The sequence below is a fragment of the Mytilus californianus genome, unplaced genomic scaffold, assembly GCF_021869535.1.
Source record: "Mytilus californianus isolate M0D057914Y unplaced genomic scaffold, xbMytCali1.0.p SCAF_3, whole genome shotgun sequence".
NCBI classification, from domain to species: domain Eukaryota; kingdom Metazoa; phylum Mollusca; class Bivalvia; order Mytilida; family Mytilidae; genus Mytilus; species Mytilus californianus.
The window spans coordinates 20,568,274-20,589,561 of record NW_026262679.1 but is presented as its reverse complement, the minus strand read 5'-3'; the positions used below and the strand labels follow the sequence as shown (position 1 = coordinate 20,589,561).

The window sequence follows — 21,288 nt, the reverse complement described above, 5'->3', positions numbered from 1 at the left end:
ATTTGGAACATTTCTCTATTGACATCAATTTATAAATCTGGTGACCCATCTGATTGTGGGAATTATAGAGGTATAAGCATAACAAGCTGTCTTGATAAAGTATTTACCTCCACATTACAAAAAAGACTTAAGTGATTTTCTTGAAACAAATAATTTATTATGTTCAAATCAAGGTGGTTTTAGAAAAAATTACAGAACTGTAGATCATGTCTTTATTTTAAAAACAATAATAAACAAATATTTGTTTAAATGCAAAAAGAAACTATATGTGTGTTTTGTATTTCTAATTTTAAAAAGGCTTTTGACAGTGTCTGGAGATCAGCTCTATTCTTAAAATTACAAGTAAAGATAAAGGAATCCGAGGCAAATTTTATAACATACTGCATGACATGTACCCGCATACGTTATATTCATGTAAATATCAGAATATGTTTACTAAGCCTTTTCTTGCTAATCAAGGAGTCAAACAAGGAGACAGTTTAAGTCCTACTTTATTTAATATATTTGTCGATGACATAGGAAAATACTTTGATACCAAATCAACTAGACAAGTGCAGTTAATTTACATGATCAAAAATTGAACCATTTATTGTATGCTGATGATTTGTATTGATATCTGAATCTACAACTGGTCTCCAGAACTGTCTTGATTCTTTGCAAAAATATAGTGCTGAATGGAAACTGGATGTGATCTTTAAAAAAACAAAAATTATAATTTTCTCAAAAAAAAAAGTAATTCAAGAAAATTTCTACTTTTATTACAGTTCTAATGCAATCGAAATCGTTGATTATTATAAAATTAGTTGATTTTCATAGCTCTGGAAAATTTATACAGGCAGTGTCAAGCCTCTCAGATAAAGCTAAGAAAGCATATTTTGCATTGGTCTAAACTCCCATACAGTGAAAACTTGTCTGTTAAAACTTGTCTCCAGCTTTTTAACTCAATGATAATTCCTATTTTAACTTATGGATCAGAAGTATGGATATCAGAATCCAAACCAAATTTTGAAGCTTTAGACAGAAGTTAATTTTAAACACATAACTCCATATTTAAAAACATACTTAGGGTTCATGGAAAGTCTTCCAATCTAGCATTTCGGTGTGAATTGGCTACATTACTTATTAGCATTAAAAATGTTATCAACTTATGTATAAATACTATGTGCGTCTCAGTGATATTGGTGAACAGTCTGGTGGTCCACATGAAATTCTCAAGGCTGCTTTTGAAGTGGACAAAACTCTAACAAGTAGAGAAAATTCATGGTCTAATAAATTATCTGAATTATCAAAATATATTGAAATATATCCTTAAACAAGCATTGTAATATTAATTTCAAACAGAAACTAGAAGATTTCTACAAAAATAAAATTATATTTGAACTATCTAAAATAAAAGATGGAAACTGTGGCAAACTTTTATTTGTTAGTAAAATGTATACTAAATTTAAACAACAAGAATATTTAAACTATAATGTTCCTAAATATCTCAGAAAAAAAGTCCCCAAATTAAGAATAAGTGCACACTCATTAGCAATAGAAACTGGTAGGTATGCAAGACCAATAATACGCTCTAATGAGAGGTTTTGTAAATTTTGCACAGGACAAATTGAAAATGAGATACATTTCTTGATTGAATGTTCTCAATATAACAAAATTAGATCTAAATATAAAATCAATGAAATAAATTCAAATAATTCGAATGAAAATTTTATCAAAATTTTAAATCCCAATTCTGACAAGAACTAAAACCAATTTGTATGTATATTGAAGAAGCTCTTGATTTGAGAGACCACCAAATGCATACTGTTTCATCGGATAATAATCCTTTATAGCCGCTTGTGCATATACACATATATCTTATATATAGATGACTGTGTTTTTAAGTAAAATTATGAAAACTTAGAATAATCATGATGTATATGTGTATGGTATCATGAAGAATTCTGAATGTTAGGCAAATTAAAATTAATTGATAGATTTTCATCCCCGCCCGCCCTTTTGAAATCGTCCCGCCCCGATTTTTTTTATTTTAAAAAATTTACGATTTCTGGATTTTGTTCATTTCCGTTACCGGAAACCACCGATAATTTTGTTTCATTCATAACTTCCTGTAGCAAATTTCGGTTTTTGTATTTCTTCGAGTAATTTAACCAAAATGATTAAGTTTATATTCTGCTGCTCTATGATGACAGCATTATCTTCCAAGAAAAGAGATTGCTTACGAGAAGGGCATGAAATATACGAGTAACAGTCGGTGTCCAAGAACGCAAATCGCGGTCAGTGATTAGAAACCTGTGGATTTTTTAATTTATACAATGACTTTGTGTCAGGAAATTTGGACTGTGAATGATATCCAAAGCATAAGAATCGTGGAACACATTGCTGCAATAAAAAAAAATGACTGGGAGAAAGAAATTGACACAAGCACGAACTTGTGCGATCTAAGACCATATATTGAGTACAAAAAAGTCGGCTAACGTAATGCTATGTCTTAAAACTTTTCCAGATACACAGGGTTATCTGTACTCAGAGTAAATTTTGAGGTGAAAATGCAGCCATTTTATCCAAAGGGTCCACATGAACCTTCAAAGCATAAACCATAGTATTTGCAACACAGTTTGCAGAGGTGGATTTAGGGGGGGGGGGGGGCCTGGGCCCCCCTTTTTGGGGAAAAATTTGGTTGGTTATATAGGGATTCACTGAAGCATGACTTGAGCGGGCCCCCTCTTAGGCAGTCAGTGGGCCCCCACTTGTGAAAAATTCTAGATCCGCCACTGGTTTGAGTTTTTATTTCACTCTGTACTCATAATACTTGTAATGGGCACTACAAAGTACTACTTAGAAAGCAAAATAAATTTGATGTAGGTAGTCTAAAAGATAACATTTCTCCACCTTTTTGCTATTTACTAAAAATTGGTTTCTAAAGCCGCAATCACATGTAGAACAGTGGTTGCCAATCTGAAATCTTTATTAAGAATTTGAAAAATTATGTAGAATTCCTTATATATACATGTTATAAGCTTAATATTACCCTTGCATATGAACAGTCTGATTGAAACCAGCCCCCACTATCTACAAAGGCAAATTGATAGTGGGGGCTGGTTTTAATCAGACTGGCATATGAAAACCACGTCACAAAAGGGTTTCAGAGGAAATAAAAATAAAATCCTCCCACCCGCCCCATTTTTTTCAAAAATTTGGATGAAAATCTACTAATTAATTTTAGTTGGCCTTATACAGGTCAGGAATAACCACCAATTGGTGGATTATACCTCAATTGAGGTATAATCCACCAATTGACATATATTGGTATAGACCAATTGACGTATAATGCAAGTTTTTTTGTTATAAAATGCTAGTGTGAGATAGGAGCATCATTTTGCAACTTACAACCTATTTTATGACCATTATTGAGTCCTCCGAAAGTTTTAGTTTTGTCAAAGCCTGCTGCATTTCTTGAGAATGCATGTGTACAACAATTCTTTTGTTGAAACATCTGTACTATTGACCATGATTGACTTTTAATAATGAAAGTCAAGTACATGTATTAACAAAGAGCTCCATTCACCTGTGGAGTTGTACTCATAATCACATGACTGCAGACAGTATTGATGTCCATTGACAGGTGATTAGTGGTAAATTTGCCAATCAAGAATTGACAAGATAACAATAGAAGAAACTGCAAATACAATTATTGATTAAATGCAATATGTTATGTCACTATACTAAACTAGGAATGTTTGGCATGTTTTCATACAATAATATGGTTTTAAGAAAACAATGCTCCATTTTGGTTGAATAATTTGCTTTGAAAAACAAAGAATTATACGTCAATTGGTCTATACCATTATATGTCAATTGGTGGATTATACCTCAAATGAGGTATAATCCACCAATTGGTGGTTATTCCTGACCTGTTATATGGTATCCATAGACCATATCTAGAATTGACTTATGACTTGTTGTTACATTGATCTTTATTTCATTTATAGTAGATGTTATTGTTGAATATATATTATTGTCTGTACTTGGATCACGCCTCTATTGTGCTCTTTCCAATAAAATTTTGAATTGAATTGAATATTACAAAATTCTTGGACATGTTTTAACCATATAATACCAGATAGATGTATAGTTCTTTGGGAAAATATTCTTCAAACAATATAAATATGTGCCCTTTTGTACTAAGAAGTGGTTTTTACAAAAAAACATTTTTTTATCACTTGAAATGTACCCCTCATAAAAGGGATAGTCATTACATTGAGGGGTTGTTCCCAACACAGGCACTTGTTTCTATCCATGGGAAGCCCCACTATCAACTCGTAAATATACGTTGATAGTGGGGCTTCCCATGGATAGAAACAAGTGCCTGTGGTTCCCAACCTGTTTATATGAAAAGTGTTCATAAGAATTATATTTATAAAAAGCTAACTATGTACCAAAATGCTGAAATTAAATAATGTGTCAACGAAGTTACTGACAACAAGAGTACTTTAACGATAAAATATTTCCATGTACAAACCTCTGCCAGGGACGTAAAATGAAAAAAAAATGTATGTCACGTGATCAATATGTGGGTCTACTCGAAAAGAATAGTAAGCTGGTTCTCGGCTGACTACTACACTTTGTTCATAGTTTGAGTGTAGCGTAATACAAGCGGATTCCAGTTTAAAAGAATAGAATAGAATAGAATCACACTCACAGGCACTTGTCTCAGAATTTTTCCGCCTATATACCTTAATATAACGTTATATTAAGGTATATAGGAAATTTTTTTTCTGAGACAAGTGCCTGTGGATAGAATAGAATATTTTTATTTCCCAAATTACAGAGCCCATAAAAAGCATAAAATCAGTTGCAATTTGTTTGTACGTATTTATGCTTTTATCTTGGTGTGGAGGGGATATATAAATTCAGGGGTAGGGTACCATACCAATTAAAGTGAGGGACAAAACTATACGCCCCTCTCCCATTTTGTCATTTTTTTTTTAAATATTAAGTGACTACGAAAGAGGACATTGGCTTATTTCTAGACTATTAGACTATTATGATATAAAATATGGATTACATGTAAAGGTCTTTTTTTTGCTTGCCACTATAAGAAATCCCCCCCCCCTTTTTCTCAACTTTTCTAGTCCTACTTCACTGATATGCATAAAAGGAATAAGCAAAAATTTTACTCGCACATAGCTGATAGAATTGAGAAGCGCTAGTGTTAACGCAAAATCCCTAATTTATTAAAGACTAAATATCTCCAAACATCGTGATACATAAACCAGTACGCATTTTTTTTGAATTTTTTTTTTGTGTTTAATCTTTTTCATTATGGTGCAATCGTCTCAAATTTGTGTAATTTTCTAATTAAAAACGTCGTACAAGTCAGATACAAAACAAAAGCAGAGACATATATACATGTATATATGTCTCTGACAAAAGTAACAAAATAATCTGGATGGTAACAACCAGCCGTTATTTTCTGCACTTGTAGTCCGGTCAAGGCCCTCGGCTATCGCCTCGGACTTTACCTGACTACTCGTGCAGAAAAAGTATACGGCAACGGTTGTTAACGGCCAGTTTTACCTTTGTTCTGTATCTAATACTAAAACCTAAAACCATGAGGCTCCAAGAACCTGCATTGTACTCTTGTAAACTATGCATGCTATTGGCAAAAGCATTTAAGTACATATCTTTGTAAGCATCATGCAGTGGGGGATACATGACAATGTCACTAAATTCATTTTTTTGGTCCTAAATTATAATGAGAACACAGGTAGCTAGATGAGTAAAATTCATTATTTTCCCTGTATAATGTGCATTGCCATGGCAACAGCTACACAACATTTTGCCTGAATTATGAGTTTTTAAAGTACGATGGAAGTAAAGTTCATCAATTAAAACAATATGGATTTTAACAAAGTTGACTAAAACACAAAACACCACACAATTCAAAAATGTTAAAAATTCAAATTTACTTATAGTTTATTTCCATAGCAGCTAGCTATTTATAAATAAATTAAAATTTTATAATAAAAAACTTCAAAATCGCCAAAGGATCTTCCCAGATGTAAAAAAAAATAGACTAAGTGCATGTATCTCTGACTTTAGTTTATGGAATCCAAGTCTTTGTAACTTGAACACTTACAGTAGTGTAAATATATGGCAAGAAATGAACCAAAAAATTATTACTTTAAAAATTTCCAGATTTATAATGAGATTGATTACAAATATGTTGTTATACAGAAAAGACATAAAGACATATTGAGGGTGGGTCATAAATATCAAGGAAATATATGTTAAATGAGGCATGCCAAGAAATCCTCGCTAAAAATTCCGGTCGACCTCCCACGGCATCCATTAGAAGTTAAAGATCTGATTTCATTCAATAAATTAATTTATGACCCACGTGTACGTCTCACTTAAAACACAGCCATATACCAAATGGTCAAAATTAATCATCCATGTAATTTGCTCTATGGGATGTTTGCAAAATTTCAACGGAGGCAATTTCTTGACATGGATGGTATGAGTGCCAATCAGACAACTATCCATCCAAGTCACAATGTGTAAAAAGTAAACAATTATAGGTCAAAGTACTGTCTTCAACGCGGAGTCTTGGCTAACACCGAACAGTAAGCTACAAAGGGCCCCCAAAAGACTAATGTAAAACAATTCAAACAGGAAAACCAAAGGTCTAATCTATATAAAAATAGAAACGAGAAACACTTATGAACCACACCAACAAACGGCAACCACTGAACAACAGGCTCCTGGCTTAGGTCAAGTGCATACAAATGCAGCGGGTTTAAACGTTTTAACAGGCGTATATAGTCCGTTTTTTAGCGAAAGCATGGAAGATATCGAACATATTATTTTAAAGTACACGACAATATGACATATCAGAAAACATTTTATTCAAAATCTAGAATATCTAGCGGAGAAGGTGAATTGCTCCTTATTAGAACATATTCAGAGTGATTATGGTAAAACTGACTGTAAAACAGTTAATTACAGTCGATACTTGACATATTATACATATCATTAGATACCAATGGAACTATAAACTAATGTGATTTTACCTGGAAAGATGATTCAGGCTAAATACGAATACCCAGAGGAGTTTGGGGCAAAGACACTTGTCTCAGCATTTTTTCCCCTATATACCTTAATATAACATGTTATATTAAGGTATATAGGAAAACAAATTTCTGAGACAAGTGCCTGTGGTTTGGGGGCTAGTTGTCGATTTAATCCTTTCAGTCGTTTGCCTATTATTTTTAAAATATTTTCTAAAGGTTAAGTTGGAAATCATTCCACTTCTTTCTTTTATTAAAAAAAATAGAAAGAGGGAGAATATATAAAATATACATTAGCCATGTATATATATACAAAGAAGCATCAAATAAATGCGGAAATTATGCGCTACTGTTACCAGTATTTTTTCAACTTTTAGACAACCAGGAAGTAAAATTTCAAGAGTTCAAAAACAGTAACGTTAGCTTTAGAAAAGACCCAAACAATAACAACTTTTGGAGAATGTCAGAGATACTAGAAAAAAGATTCCCAGCAACTGACATAGTAGTTCTTTCACGAGGAGACGGATGCAAACTAGTTGTGCATTTGTTTGGTAATTAAAGCCACGTGTCCATCTTTTTAGTTTTACTTTTAATTTTAGATCATTTTATCTTGGATTCTGTAAGCAACTGACACATCCAGTACACTAACCTATTCATATATTTTAAATACCTAAAAATACATTATTACCCTATCATATATTTTTAGAAAAAATAAGACCTATAGATGAAATACATCAGCAATTTCCATGATTTCAAGGGAGTTAAAATATATTTGGCAAATATCTGATGAACGTATTTAACCACATCTTTACAAGATCTTTAATAAATACTAGCACCTGATTCAGTAGTTTCATACACCTATGATATAATCAGCAACCTTATTGTATATTTAAATAAATGTCTTGCCTTTATCATTATATTATGAAGCTTGAAATGACCTTCTGGAGATTCTATATTATTCTTGGCCTATGATAATTTTTGTGGATTTAGTGGGAACAGGTAAACCACAAATTTAAATGTTCAACTAATTACAAATCTTTTATAAGCTAGTATGCATATTTTGGCAAAGCCACGAAATCAAATATCCACCATTGTCCACCAAAATGCAACCTTAATCCAGGGAAACTGGTACTGGTAACAAAAATAATTGAATCCATCATGTTCCAGCTGCTCATCCATACTGCATGTACTGTACTCAGTACATAGTAAGTGCCCCTCCTTTACCACTCAGTACCAAAATGAAACAAATGTATACAAACAGCATTAACAGAGAAAAAATATGGAGTCTGGTGTGCACACACCCGAATTCAGAATATTTAAAAAAGCTCTAATGTAAAGTTGGACTTATCTAGATCGGAAAAAATGTTATTTGACATCTAAAGCAGATTTAATTGATATCAAATAGGTAAAAAGCTCTGCCTCACTTCCATGGATTTATATAATTTATTTATAAAGGAAAACATATATATAATTAAAAACCAATTGTTCAGAGAACAATTGTAGGTCTTTCCACAAAAAAACAAGAATTTTGATATGAAAATAGTAAAAATTCGGTTTAAAATGTCATTTCCAGTGTCAAATGATAGCTAATAGTACGCTGATTCCAAAAATATATGGTTTCTATACAATATTTTTTAAATAAGGGAAATAATTTGTTACTTCCAGTTTGAAAAAGGTTACTTCCGGTATTGTTTCACTGTTTAATTGACACTGATTCCAAAAATATATGGTTCTATATACTTTTACATTCAAAAAGTACAAAAAAAAAAGCTACTTCCAGTTTACACAGGTTCACTTCCGGTTCGTTTTTGAAGGTCATATGGCTTGCAACTAAATGCAAAAAGTCCCATGGCTTTATCATGTATACAAATGAGGTAAAAGCAAAGGTCAAAATCTAGAACGTCAATTTAAAATATGACCTTGGGCTCAATTTAAAGGTCATCAACCAAGGACCTCAAATCAAAAGACCCTAGATCTTAATTATATTTGGTTCATGAGTTATATCACCATATGCATCTTTTTAAATAAAGAGGGGAGAAAACTCTTATTTGATGTAAGCGCACCCTTTAAACCAATATGTATGTGTTACGACATGTCGCATCTTGCAATTAAGTAAAAATATTTTGTCGATATCTTATATCGTGTTTGAAAAGTGGTGAAAATATGCCAAAATCCAAATTTAGAAATGACCTTGACCTTTGACCTTGACCCTATTTTCGTTTTTTTGGACCAAGGATCTCAAATCAAAAGACACTAGGTCTTTATCACTTATGGTTTACAAGCTACAACTACATTTTTCTTATTAAAAATACAAAAGGGGAAATAACTCCCATATGTAGTCTCCAGACCGCTTCGGTCAAAATTATTTTTAAGATCCTGAAGATATAACAAGCAAATTGGTGAAATAATTTTGTCGTAATCTTTTACGGTTGCGAAGGAGATTTGTACACAAGAAAAACAGTGTTTGGGGAGATTACTCTAACAATAAAAAGTGTACGGCTTAACAGGGTCAGTTTCAAAATCGTAATAACTGTTTGATATCATATGCAAAAAATCTAAGCGACATCTTGCGAAACAAAAAAGCACCGTCAGAAAAAAGTGGCGGAAGAAGAAAAAAATAATAATAATTAAAAACCAATTGTTCAGAGAACAATTGAAGGTCTTTCCACAAAAAAACATGTATTTTAATATGAAAATAGTAAAATTCGTTTTAAAATGTCATTTCCAGCTTCAAATGATAGCTTATTGTATGCCGATTCCAAAAATATATGGTTTCTATACAATATATGTTGAATAAGGGAGTTAATTTGTTACTTCCGGTATTATTCAAAAGTTTAATTGACACTGATACCAAAAATATCTGGTTCTATAAACTTTTACATTAATTAAGTACAAAAAAGAGCTACTTCCGGTTTACACAAGGTCACTTCCGGTTGGCTTTTGTAAGGTAAAATGGCTTTAAAAACTAATGCAAAAAGTCCCATGGATTTATCATGTATACATATGAGGTAAAAGCAAAGGTCAAAATCTAGAACGTCAATTTAACCTATGACCTTGAACTCAATTTCAAGCAAGGACCTAAAATCAAAAGACCCTAGGACTTAATTATATTTGGTTCATTAGTTATATCACCATATGCATATTTTTAAATAAAAGAGGGGAGAAAACTCTAATTTGATGTAAGCATACCCTTTAAACCTATATGTATGTGTTACGACATGTCACAACTAACAATTAAGTAAAAATATGTTGTCGATGTGATGTCTTATATCGTGTTTGAAAAGAAGTGAAAATAAGCCAAAATCCAAATTTAAAAATGACCTTGACCTTTGACCTTGACCCTATTTTCTTTTTTTTGGACCAAGGACCTCAAATCAAAAGACCCTAGGTACCTATCACTTATGGTTTACCAATTACAATTACATTTTACTTATTTTAAATACAGAAGGGGAAATAACTCTCATATGGAGTTTCTGGACCGCTTCGGTCAAAATTATTCTTAAGATCCTGAGGATATAAGGAACAAATTGGAGACATAAATTTGTCATAATCTTTTACGGTTGCGAAGGAGATGCGTACACAAGAAAAACAGTATTTGGGGAGATAACTCTTACAATAAAAAGTATTCCGCTAAACAGGGTCAGTTCCAAAATCGCAATAACTGTTCGATATCATACACAAAAAATCTAAGCGACATCTTGCGAAACAAAAAAGCACCGTCAGAAAAAAGTGGCGGAAGAAGAAAAAAATAATAATAATAATCAGAAGAAATCCAATAGGTCTTTCCACAGAAAAGTGGAAAGACCTAATAATGAAGCAATCTAAATTTGCTATTAATGTATTTACATGTATAATTAAGAATATAAAAATAAGGAGATATGTATGTTTTCTTTATAGGTGCAACAGTTTTATCTTGGGAAAATCGTGGTAAAGAAATTTTGTTTCTAAGGTAAGATTTTCCTCATAATATACATGTACATGATATAAGATGTCACTCTGACCCATATAAATTTTCATTTGATACTTCATTGAATCATTCACCTTGGATATATGTGTTATATCAAATTACAAAAAAATAAATATATGTTATACTCATGATTCTACAACTCTACAATGTTCTATGCAACCACAAAGGAGTAGGCCCAGTAAGACCCCTTTTGGCCCAAAAATATAGCTTTGGGCATTTTTGTTAAAAAATGTAAACTTTTAGCAATTTATTGGAAAGTAGAATACTTTTGTTACATAAATATGGACTGTTTTTTTTACAATACAATGCACATGCATCAGGTACTATCTAGCATCATTAATTCATGCAAAATTACTGAAATCTTCACAATTTTAGCATTTGTGCTAATTTTTAGACGTTTTTTGTCTAAAATGGAAGTGGCCGCACTTGCGTTCAGTCTTAATGTTTAAATATATGTTGTATTTGATGATAATACATAACATATAAAGGTTGAGACTAAACACGAACATGCGGCCACTTACATTTTAGACAAAAACCATCTGAAAAGTGGCGTTTTATGGCATATTTGATAAATTTTTCATATTTAAGCTTGAATTTGAGCATCTTTAATGACCAAATCAGTTCAAATCTTATACATAAACTAATTGAATTGACTGAAGTAGACACTTGAGTGTTTAAAAAATGTCAAAAATCTTTCATCAGAATATATATATGTACTTCAAATTTTAGGCCAAAATTAGCCCTTTCTTTTTGTATTGTTCAGGAAATCATATCAGACAATTTGCCAGCCCAAGGTCAAAGTGAATATTGACTTGCCCATGCACTTGCAAATAAATTCTAAAAGTATGAAAATTCACCAGCAAAAGTGATTTATTTATAACATTCTGATGTAAGCTTGTCATATGAATAAAAGGAAATGTTTGGCATATATGTCAGTGAGACAGCAACTAACAGCTCAAGAAAACCAACACATTTATGCCTTTATTGCCTTACAAAAATAAAACATGGTTGAAAAAAGTATTGATTTGAAATATACTTGTATATCAAACTCCATATCAGTATTCTGTTTTATAGTTACAGAACAAAATAGGGAAGCAACCAAAGTAAATGTTTAATTGTCTAATTCTGCATATCTGAATTGACGATATAAAATATGGCTATCTGCTTTGTTTCAGAAGGATTGCCATACTTCATGTACATTTGTATGATACTTATGATAAAAAATGTTAGTATGTTTTGATTTTCAGTGAAAATGCAGTTTTCAACAACAAAAAAGCAATAAGAGGTGGAATTCCAATTGTCTTTCGTAAGTTTATTTATTTTCATTTTTTTTTAATCTACAAGACTTAGTACTGCACATTTTTGTAGATTAATGATTTATGTATGTCACACTATTAAGTCTATTTTACTTCAAAATTCATTCTGATATTAAGATTTCTTGGTACATGTATGTGTAATCCATCAGTTGTTACCAATTCCACTTCTATTGCCTCAAACTACTGAATCAAATGTCAGAGACAAAACTAAATCAAGGCATAAATATTTCATATGATAACCATTTATAAAAATATGAAGGTGTGGTATGATTGCCAATGAAATAATTATTCACCAGAAACCATAGGATTAGGATGTAACAATAATAGGTTCCAATAAGGCCTTCAACCATGTGCAAAACCTTTACTGTATAGTAAGCTACATGCAAAAGGAGTCCAAGCATGACAATTGTGAAATTCCAAAGAGAAATTAACAGCCTTATTCATGAATGTTTGTTACTATGTTAATGAGAGGATAACAAACATAGGGACCATTGTTAGAAATAGTTTTCTTCTGATTTTCTTTAGGTTGAAATATCTTCATCCTTTTGATATTAACTCAACCAAATGAAACAAATGATAACAGAAAGATTTTGTTTATATTCCAACAATGTGATAACCATGTTTTTACATTGGTGTCTGTTTGTCTTATTATATAGTCACCAGCAAGAGACTAACCATAGTTTTACATTGAAGCTAATAGATGTGGAAAATTAAGAAAAAACTTTCTATACATGACAAAACATTTTTTGTATGATACTTAATACCATTAGAATGTTGTTAGCATGTTGCATATTTGCTAGGTTCAACTTAATATAGACTTGTTTCCTGTCTCCTGGCACCATAAAATAGGGTAAATAGGTGTTTTTTTACACATTTTGTAACTTCTAGTCAGGATAAAGTTTAATATTAAAATCATCCACTTTCAAATGATATATGTGATAAACCCCAAAAATGCAGATATTAAATAGGTTCTTGACTAGTAGTATTTTCCTTTTTTTCAGCTTGTTTCGGCCCATGGGAGAAAGGACCACAGCATGGCTTTGCTAGAATTAAAAGATGGCAAGTAGAGAGTCCTCCAAAGGTATGATAGTCCCCTGTATAGAGGATCAGTAATACATTTCAGGATTTATATATCCTTATGGCTTATTCTAAAAATAGAGTGAATATATTGAAAAAGTGATATGATTAGAATCTGAATTATGGTCATACCGATAGAACTAGAATAAAAAATGTTCATCACATTAAGGTTCTCTTTAAGGGGAGACAATTCAAATGTCTTTATTATGACACTTATATATACACAGGGAGATGTGGTATGATTGCCACTGAGACAACTATCCAAAGGATTAAAATGTAAACAACTATAGGCCACTGTATATTTTCACAAATGACCAAAATCCATACAATAAAGTAAGATGTAAAAGGCCCTGAAAATGTGAAAAAATTCAATAGAGAAAACCAATGGCCTGATTTATTGTACTTAACTTACTGTGAGTTTATTGTCTTTGTTACACAGTCACATAAGCAAGACATAGGCAAGCTGTTTCTATTGTCGACATTGTTAAAGTTTGTGATAAGTATATAGATAAGATGATGTGGTAAGATTGCCTTTGAGACAAATATCCATAAAGATCAAAGGACAAGAATATGAATAACTACACATCTCCGTTCTGGCCTTAACCAATTAACAAAACAAATACCATATAGTAAGCTATAAAAGGCCATGGTATTACACATGGTATTACGCAATGTGAAACAATTCAAAAGAGAAAACCACCGTCCTGATATTCTACAACCATGATCAACAATGGCAGAGAGTAACCTATGACAACTACTGGATTACATCTTCCTGACTTTGGACAGGCACATACATAATGTGGAGCCAATGGGTTTAACATGTTTGTGAGAGATCAACCCTCTCTCTCTCTCCCTAACCTGGGACAGTGGTATAACAGCACAACATGATAAGAAGCTGTAAAAATCAGTGGGAAATGGCTTGACTCACCAGATCAGCACGAAGCACAAAAACAAATAACAAAATTATCAGATTGTGAGAATATGGTAAAAACATTTGAGCTTTGCTCCCAATATTTCTAGTTAACGTTACATTAAAGATTGAAATAAAAATTGTTGGATTGCTGTCTCTATTATTTTATTTGATAGGAACTTTTAAGATGATTGAATTCTGTTTGTAGGAAGAGAATGGCAATATTGTTTGTTGTTTATCTCTAAGTGATGATGAAGAAACCAGACAAATGTGGAACTATCAGTAAGTCATTGGACCTCTATAGACCCATTACATGTATATAAGATTACAAGACAAATTCGAACTATCAGTGAGTAATTGTACTTCTATCAGCCCTTTACATGTATATAAGATTACAATGAGTAATTGTACTTCTATCAGCCCTTTACTTGTATATAAGATTACAAGACAAATTCGAACTATCAGTAAGTTATTGTACCTCTATAGACCTTTTACATGTATATAAGATTACAAGACAAATTTTAACTATCAATGAGTCTTTGTATTACTATTAGCCCTTTACATGTTTAAAAGACAAATGTGGAATTATCAGTGTCATTGTACTTCTATCAGCTCTTTACATGTATATAAGATTAAAGTACAAATATGAAACTATGAGTGAGTTATCCTAGTTCTATGGAAAATCCCAAGGACATCTAGAAGTAAAGGTGATGATATTGTAGATTGCAAAATACAATTGTTTTTTCCCATAGGCGACAATAGTAAATACAATTGTTTTTCCCATAGGCGACAATAGTAAATACAATTGTTTTTCCCATAGGCGACAATAGTAAATACAATTGTTTATCCCATAGACGACAATAGTTGCCTTCTTCAAGATACAGATTTAGAGCTGATTTCTAGAACGAAACCATAGTAAAATTTAAGAAAAGTTATAAGGACAGTATTTGTTAATCAAAAAAAAAATATAGGATCTCGTTGCTTTTCTAAACGCAATTGTTTATTTATCTCCTTTGCCTGTCTTTTCTGCACTTGAAAATATGTTTCTCATTACAGTGTAGAAAAGAATTCTCAGTTCCTTACGAGCTAAGGAAAATATATTATTTTGCGTTTGGTATAATGCAGAGTTCACGGCGTGTCTAGTAATAAAAAAATTTGGCTGCAAACAATGACCAATCAGTTCTAACCTTTACTCCTAATTCTGAATACCATCATAAAATGGCTGTGCCCATGTTACTCAACTGTTGTAACCTGTAAGTATCTGGACTGTATGGCAGCTTTTAATCCTTCCAAGTCTTAGACATGTTGTGAATAGGTTCAGCAAAGAGGGTCATATATACGACACTGACATCAATTATCTTTTAACTATCTTATTTTTTTTTTCAGATTTAAACTTTTGTATACAATACAGTTAGGAGCATCATCATTGACATTAAAACTTACAATATGTAATACAGGTAGGACTGTTTAATGTACTCATTTTTATACGCCCGTCAAATTTTTGACGGGACTTATTATGGTATACAAATGTCCGGCGTCCGTCTGCTGTCTGTCCGTCTGTCTGTCCGTCCGTCTGTCTGTCTGTCTGTCCGTCTGTCTGTCTGTCCGGCGTAAACATGTCGCACCGTAACTTGAGAATGACTTATCCAAATTTCATGAAACTTAACATAGTTGTTTCTTATGATGGTCAAACGATCTGTATACTTTTTGGTGATAATAAGATTAAAACTTTTTGAGTTACGGGACTTAGTAACTAAAACAGGTGTGTGGTTTTTTTCACATGTCGCACCGTATCTCAAAAACAATTTATGATTATTGCTTAAAACTTTACACACTTCTTAGTTATATTAATCTTAAGATCTGTATACTTTTTGGTGATGATTCAAAATTTTATTTTAGAGATATTGAGTATTTTGTTAAAAAAGGGGAGGGGTTTTTCACATGTCGCGCCGTATCTAAAAAACAGTTTATGACTATTGCTTAAAACTTTACACACTTCTTAGTTATATTAACCTTAAGATCTGTATACTTTTTGGTGATGATTCAAAATTTTTATTTTTGAGTTATTGAGTATTTTGTAAAAAAAGGGGGAGGGGTTTTTCACATGTCGCGCCATATCTCAAAAACGATTTATGATTATTGCTTAAAATTTTACACACTTCTTAGTTATATTAATCTAAAGATCTGTATACTTTTTGGTTTTGATTCAAAATTTTATTTTAGAGATATTGAGTTTTTTGTAAAAAAAAAAGGGGGTTTTCGCATGTCACGCCGTATGTCAGAAACTATTTATGCTTATTGCATAAAAATTCACACACAAGACGACGGGCGTATCATGCGCTCATGGCGCAGCTGTTTATTATATTAATAAATTTATACTTTTTGTTTGAATTCAATATTCATTCAGCTTATGTTAAAGAAGCAATATCAATTTAATGTTGTTAAATGGAATGTGAATTAATGGAGGTATGTTATTCATGATAATGACAAAGTTTTAAAATCTTTGGTTAGTAAATTGATAAAATGACATGATATGTTTATATCTAACCAGTTTTATCAATTTTGATATACCACATGTTGATTAAATTTTGTCGGATGTAATTTGCCGCCATATCTATTCAGAACTTTGCACTCTACATTTTCCATTAAATCATTGGAGAAACTGATTCTTCCTCTTTACACTGAAAATTGTCTGAACAAAAGAAAAATTCCTGAAGTTTTTACAGAAGTTCCCCAAAACTTTGTTTGCAGGGGCCGGTTATAAAAAAGTTCAGCGGGAGGGAACATCATGCCATGGACCCCCTTAAGACACTTCATGACAAAAATAAATTTTATAGGTTACTACTTTTTGTTAACTAGATATCAGAAAATTAATGAATACTAATACACAGTGAAAGCTTATACAGTTGTCACTTTATAGGAAAGACTCACCAAACATTGCCATGATGCTATTGGAACATCAGTACATACATGAATTTTTCATTGGCATGGATATTTATTTATTGATTTTTTTTCAGGAAATAAAGAATTTGATTTTACTACATTAATGCATACATACTTTAGAACAGGTGATATATCACATGCATCCATTTCTGGTTTAGAACAACTCTCATATATAGACAAGGTTTGTACTTAACATTAGACAAAATCTGCAATCAGGTCTTATATTTATATTACAGAAATTTAAAATAATAAGTATAGTAAATTAGTGTTAATGATCAACCATCAAATTATTTCTGTATTGTCTGGAGATGTACCTGTTGTTTAACATGTATAATCAATGACAGCACTTGCTTCAAACATTTGTAAAAATGGTAACTGGTTGCATTTGGTTTATCTTGTGAAATAAGTATACAAAATATAAATTATGACAAAATGAAGACCTACTGTACATTAAAAAAAATAAAGAAATTCATTTATAGATTCAGCATAAACTTCAAAACTCTAATATCTCTCTGCAGTATTTGTTCACATACATAAAAAGATGTAACATCATTTCTAAAAGTTACCAAGATCCAGAGCTTTAATTTTGTGGCAGTACAAAGTTCCTAAAAAATGTAAAAAAACTCAATAGAGAGGGTGTATTAAACAATGTATGCTTCAGTTGCTATATTGTTTCATGTTTGAAGCATGAGTTTTATCCACATACTATATATACATGTTTAAACTTGTTTGGTAAGATTGAATTTGAATTATTGTGCTATCTATTCTAGATATATTGTATAAGTACAAGTTTGCAGAATGTCCTTGAATTTAAAATTTTTAGTCAAAGTTTTTTCTTATTGTGAATAAAGTTTAAATGTTGCAGTAAAAAGTAATAAATTTACATTGTGACAAATGCATTCTGGATATGACATAGATAGCTTTTTTACCCTGATGTTGTAACTGGTTTCTAGTGACTAGCCACACATACATTATTTATACTGTTATAATATGCTTTTATGAAAAAATAAACACTATCTTCCAAGTTTTACTGAAATTTAGTTTGATAAGAGTAGCAAAAGTTATCACTTTGATTAAGCGTTAATGAGAGTATCAAGTAGCCTTTTAGTTCAGTTATTTTCTTTTGATATACCAGAATGTTGTGAAGTGATTGTTGACAGAAAATAAATGAGCTATAGGCATGGATATTGAATCTTGTATTAAATAAAATTCAAAGTAAAATTCTATAATTGTATGAGATGGCAACCCAACTACATAAATAATCAAAAGACATCTAGAGGGCAACATACAGACTTCTTCAACAAACAGGTGTCCATACACTATGTCCTGTTCCAAATTGTTCAAAATCTAAAAAAAAGTTGTTAATAAATGAAACCAAAAGTATCAAAGATGTGCTATAAATTTTTCAATTAACTATTATCATTAAGATTTTACATAAAACAACCACAGACCATGTTCCTGCCATGTCTATTTTTCTGTGATTCATTAAAACAGGTAGCTGATGGAAAAGAAGAGGTTGAAAAAAGAGAATTTGTTGTTATCCCAGAGAATTATGATAGGCAAGTACATTGGAGTTCTTATTCACTGTGAGTTTTATGTTTTTTATATAAGATATCTAAAATGAAAAAGAAAGGATTAGGCGTATTATTTCATGACACTTAATCCCTAAATGCACTTGGAAGCTAAGGAACAGAGGCAAACAGTTTGTGGATAACATTCCAGCGTATCATTAATAACTAATCAATATATATGTAATAACAGGTTTTATTTTATAAAAGGGAGATAATCAAAATATTAAGAATGGGTTATTTCTCTAACAAAGTAGAGAACAAAATGTACCAGTCCTATGGTTGTTCTTTGTTAAAACTCAATTTATCCCTATATGTGCTGACACAGCATTAAATTTCCACCAATCAATCAATACTTATTCAGTATTTTTATTTGTAGAGTTTACAAAAATTGTCCAAGTGAAATAATAGTAAAAGGAGTAACAGAGAAATCTTGTGATGTTTTAATTAAAACTCATAATTTTCCTGACATAGGTAAGAAATGTAGACATCAGATATACATAAATATTTCTTTTCAGCTTTTTTCATGGACTGATGGAATTACCTTACAAATAAAATTTGCCAAACTTGTCCCTATGTAATTTAGGACCATGCCTGATGGCATCACAAAATAAGAACACATCTTAAAGCAGATTATTGGAAAATAAAATAAATATTGTCTAAAAATCATTAGAGAAACAGATTTTACCACCATTTCAGGCCTCTTCTCTCTATCTGTGTTTGTGATTACACATCATGTAGTGAGGTGAACATTCTTTATATCCTATCCTTGCTAATGTCAATCAATTTATTTCCAATATATGTTAGATATTAAAGTAACAAAATGATGTGTATGTGTATTACCGTGCTTGTCATGAAATTTTTTTATTAAAAAATTACATTAGAAGCATACTGTATAAATCTAGTCCACTACAATTAAGGACAAAGGAAGACAACTCAATTCAAAATATTCTCTAAATTGGTTCTTAATCTAAATACTATGCAGGGTTTAATTTTATGTTAACAATGAAAAATGAAAACAACCTTTACTCCTTAGACCTCACAAGACTTTGATTTTAAGGTGCTTTTGTAAAAAACAATAACTAATAATAAATGATTTACAGCTTTCATAAACATTATAAAATGATAGACTATTTCCTTTGTTTTTAGTGGTATGGAATCCTTGGGCTGATAAAGCCAAGGCAATGGCTGATTTTGGAGATGACGAATACAAGACAATGATATGTGTGGAGGCTGGTTATGTTAGTAAACCTGTTACCATAGGTCCTGGATCTGAACTACACTTTAGTCAAACACTATCAATGCTTTAATATATTTTGTCAATGATTAAACTGCAAACTGAGGGCCACATAGAATGAATTATTATAGCTTTATCCTCTCATTTCCTTCCAGTTGTTGTTTTGGGTTTTTTCTGTTACATTTTCTCAAATACTTCTTTAAAGTTCCCGTCAACTTTTGTGAAATATAGGGGAAAAAAGTCCTCATGTTATTGTGGAAGAAATAATAGCATCTAAAAAATCATTTTATTTGGCCTGAATATTATTTTATATGACATTTTATTTATACTTTATGTATGCATGTTGGGACTTATTTTTATATGTATTTTCAATGGTTATTTAATGCATTTATATATATATATATATATATATATATTTATCATGTTTATATACATATACTATGATCTACAAATATTGTAGTGTTTATGAACTTAATTGTTTGTTGTTATTTATATCATATATTGACAATATTATTTCGTAGGGTAGCAATAATAAAAGTTAACAGAATTATAAAGTTTTTATATTACAGTGAATCTTGTCCGGCAGTGTACTCTTTCCTTCATAGTAAATTTACTACTTTTGAAAATTCAATGATGGATATCCCTAGGGTTTATAATCCCGACCGAATAAACACACTAGTGTGAAGTAGAAATATTCTAGGCATTTCATGAAATGCAAATTCTACATCCTAAAAAGATAGTATGCTTACATTTACATAGATATATGTTTATACAGTAGTTATGTACATCAGAATATGATTTAAATGAGGTGCCATGAAAATGTTTTTGCACCGAAAGTGTATCAGGTTTAGTTTGAAAAAGAGTCATTTGATTGTGGTATGTTCTGCAGTATGTCTTATAAATCAGTGGATTGTGGTATGTTCTGCAGTATGTCTTATAAATCAGTGCATTGTGGTATGTTCTGCAGTATGTCTTATAAATCAGTGCATTGTGGTATGTTCTGCAGTATGTCTTATAAATCAGTGGATTCTGGTATGTTCTGCAGTATGTCTTATAAATCAGTGGATTGTGGTATGTTCTGCAGTATGTCTTATAAATCAGTGAATTGTGGTATGTTCTGCAGTATGTCCTATAAATCAGTGCATTGTGGTATGTTCTGCAGTATGTCTTATAAATCAGTGCATTGTGGTATGTTCA

At 31.3% G+C, this 21,288-nt stretch overlaps 1 protein-coding gene and 1 long non-coding RNA gene across 2 annotated transcripts in view; one reads left to right on the top strand and one right to left on the bottom strand.

Annotated features, from left to right (window-relative positions):
* Nucleotides 1-4,603, bottom strand: part of LOC127734096 (uncharacterized) — a 53,482-nt gene extending 48,879 nt beyond the window's left edge. Inside the window, exon 1 of the long non-coding RNA XR_007997420.1 lies at nt 4,523-4,603. This is a non-coding gene — a long non-coding RNA (uncharacterized LOC127734096). The remainder of the gene's footprint in view (nt 1-4,522) is intronic.
* A 2,844-nt stretch (nt 4,604-7,447) lies between these two features.
* On the top strand, nt 7,448-20,638 carry LOC127734093 (uncharacterized). Its single transcript, XM_052243723.1, has 10 exons — nt 7,448-7,624; nt 10,971-11,022; nt 12,288-12,346; nt 13,358-13,437; nt 14,552-14,625; nt 15,730-15,800; nt 17,361-17,467; nt 18,781-18,845; nt 19,234-19,328; nt 20,004-20,638. Exons 1-10 carry the CDS (start codon nt 7,534-7,536, stop codon nt 20,162-20,164), a joined length of 855 nt encoding a protein of 284 aa, XP_052099683.1. The 5' UTR covers nt 7,448-7,533; the 3' UTR covers nt 20,165-20,638.
* Nucleotides 20,639-21,288: the final 650 nt, after the last annotated feature.

What these genes read in the sequence shown, in the direction of transcription:
- LOC127734093 (XM_052243723.1), top strand. Translation starts at nt 7,534, where the DNA reads ATGTCAGAGATACTAGAAAAAAGATTCCCAGCAACTGACATAGTAGTT. An exon ending in ACTTACAATATGTAATACAG is followed by an intron (nt 15,801 to 17,360) that starts GTAGGACTGTTT and finishes ATTTTTTTTCAG; the next exon opens with GAAATAAAGAATTTGATTTT. An exon ending in ATCCCAGAGAATTATGATAG is followed by an intron (nt 18,846 to 19,233) that starts GCAAGTACATTG and finishes TTTTATTTGTAG; the next exon opens with AGTTTACAAAAATTGTCCAA.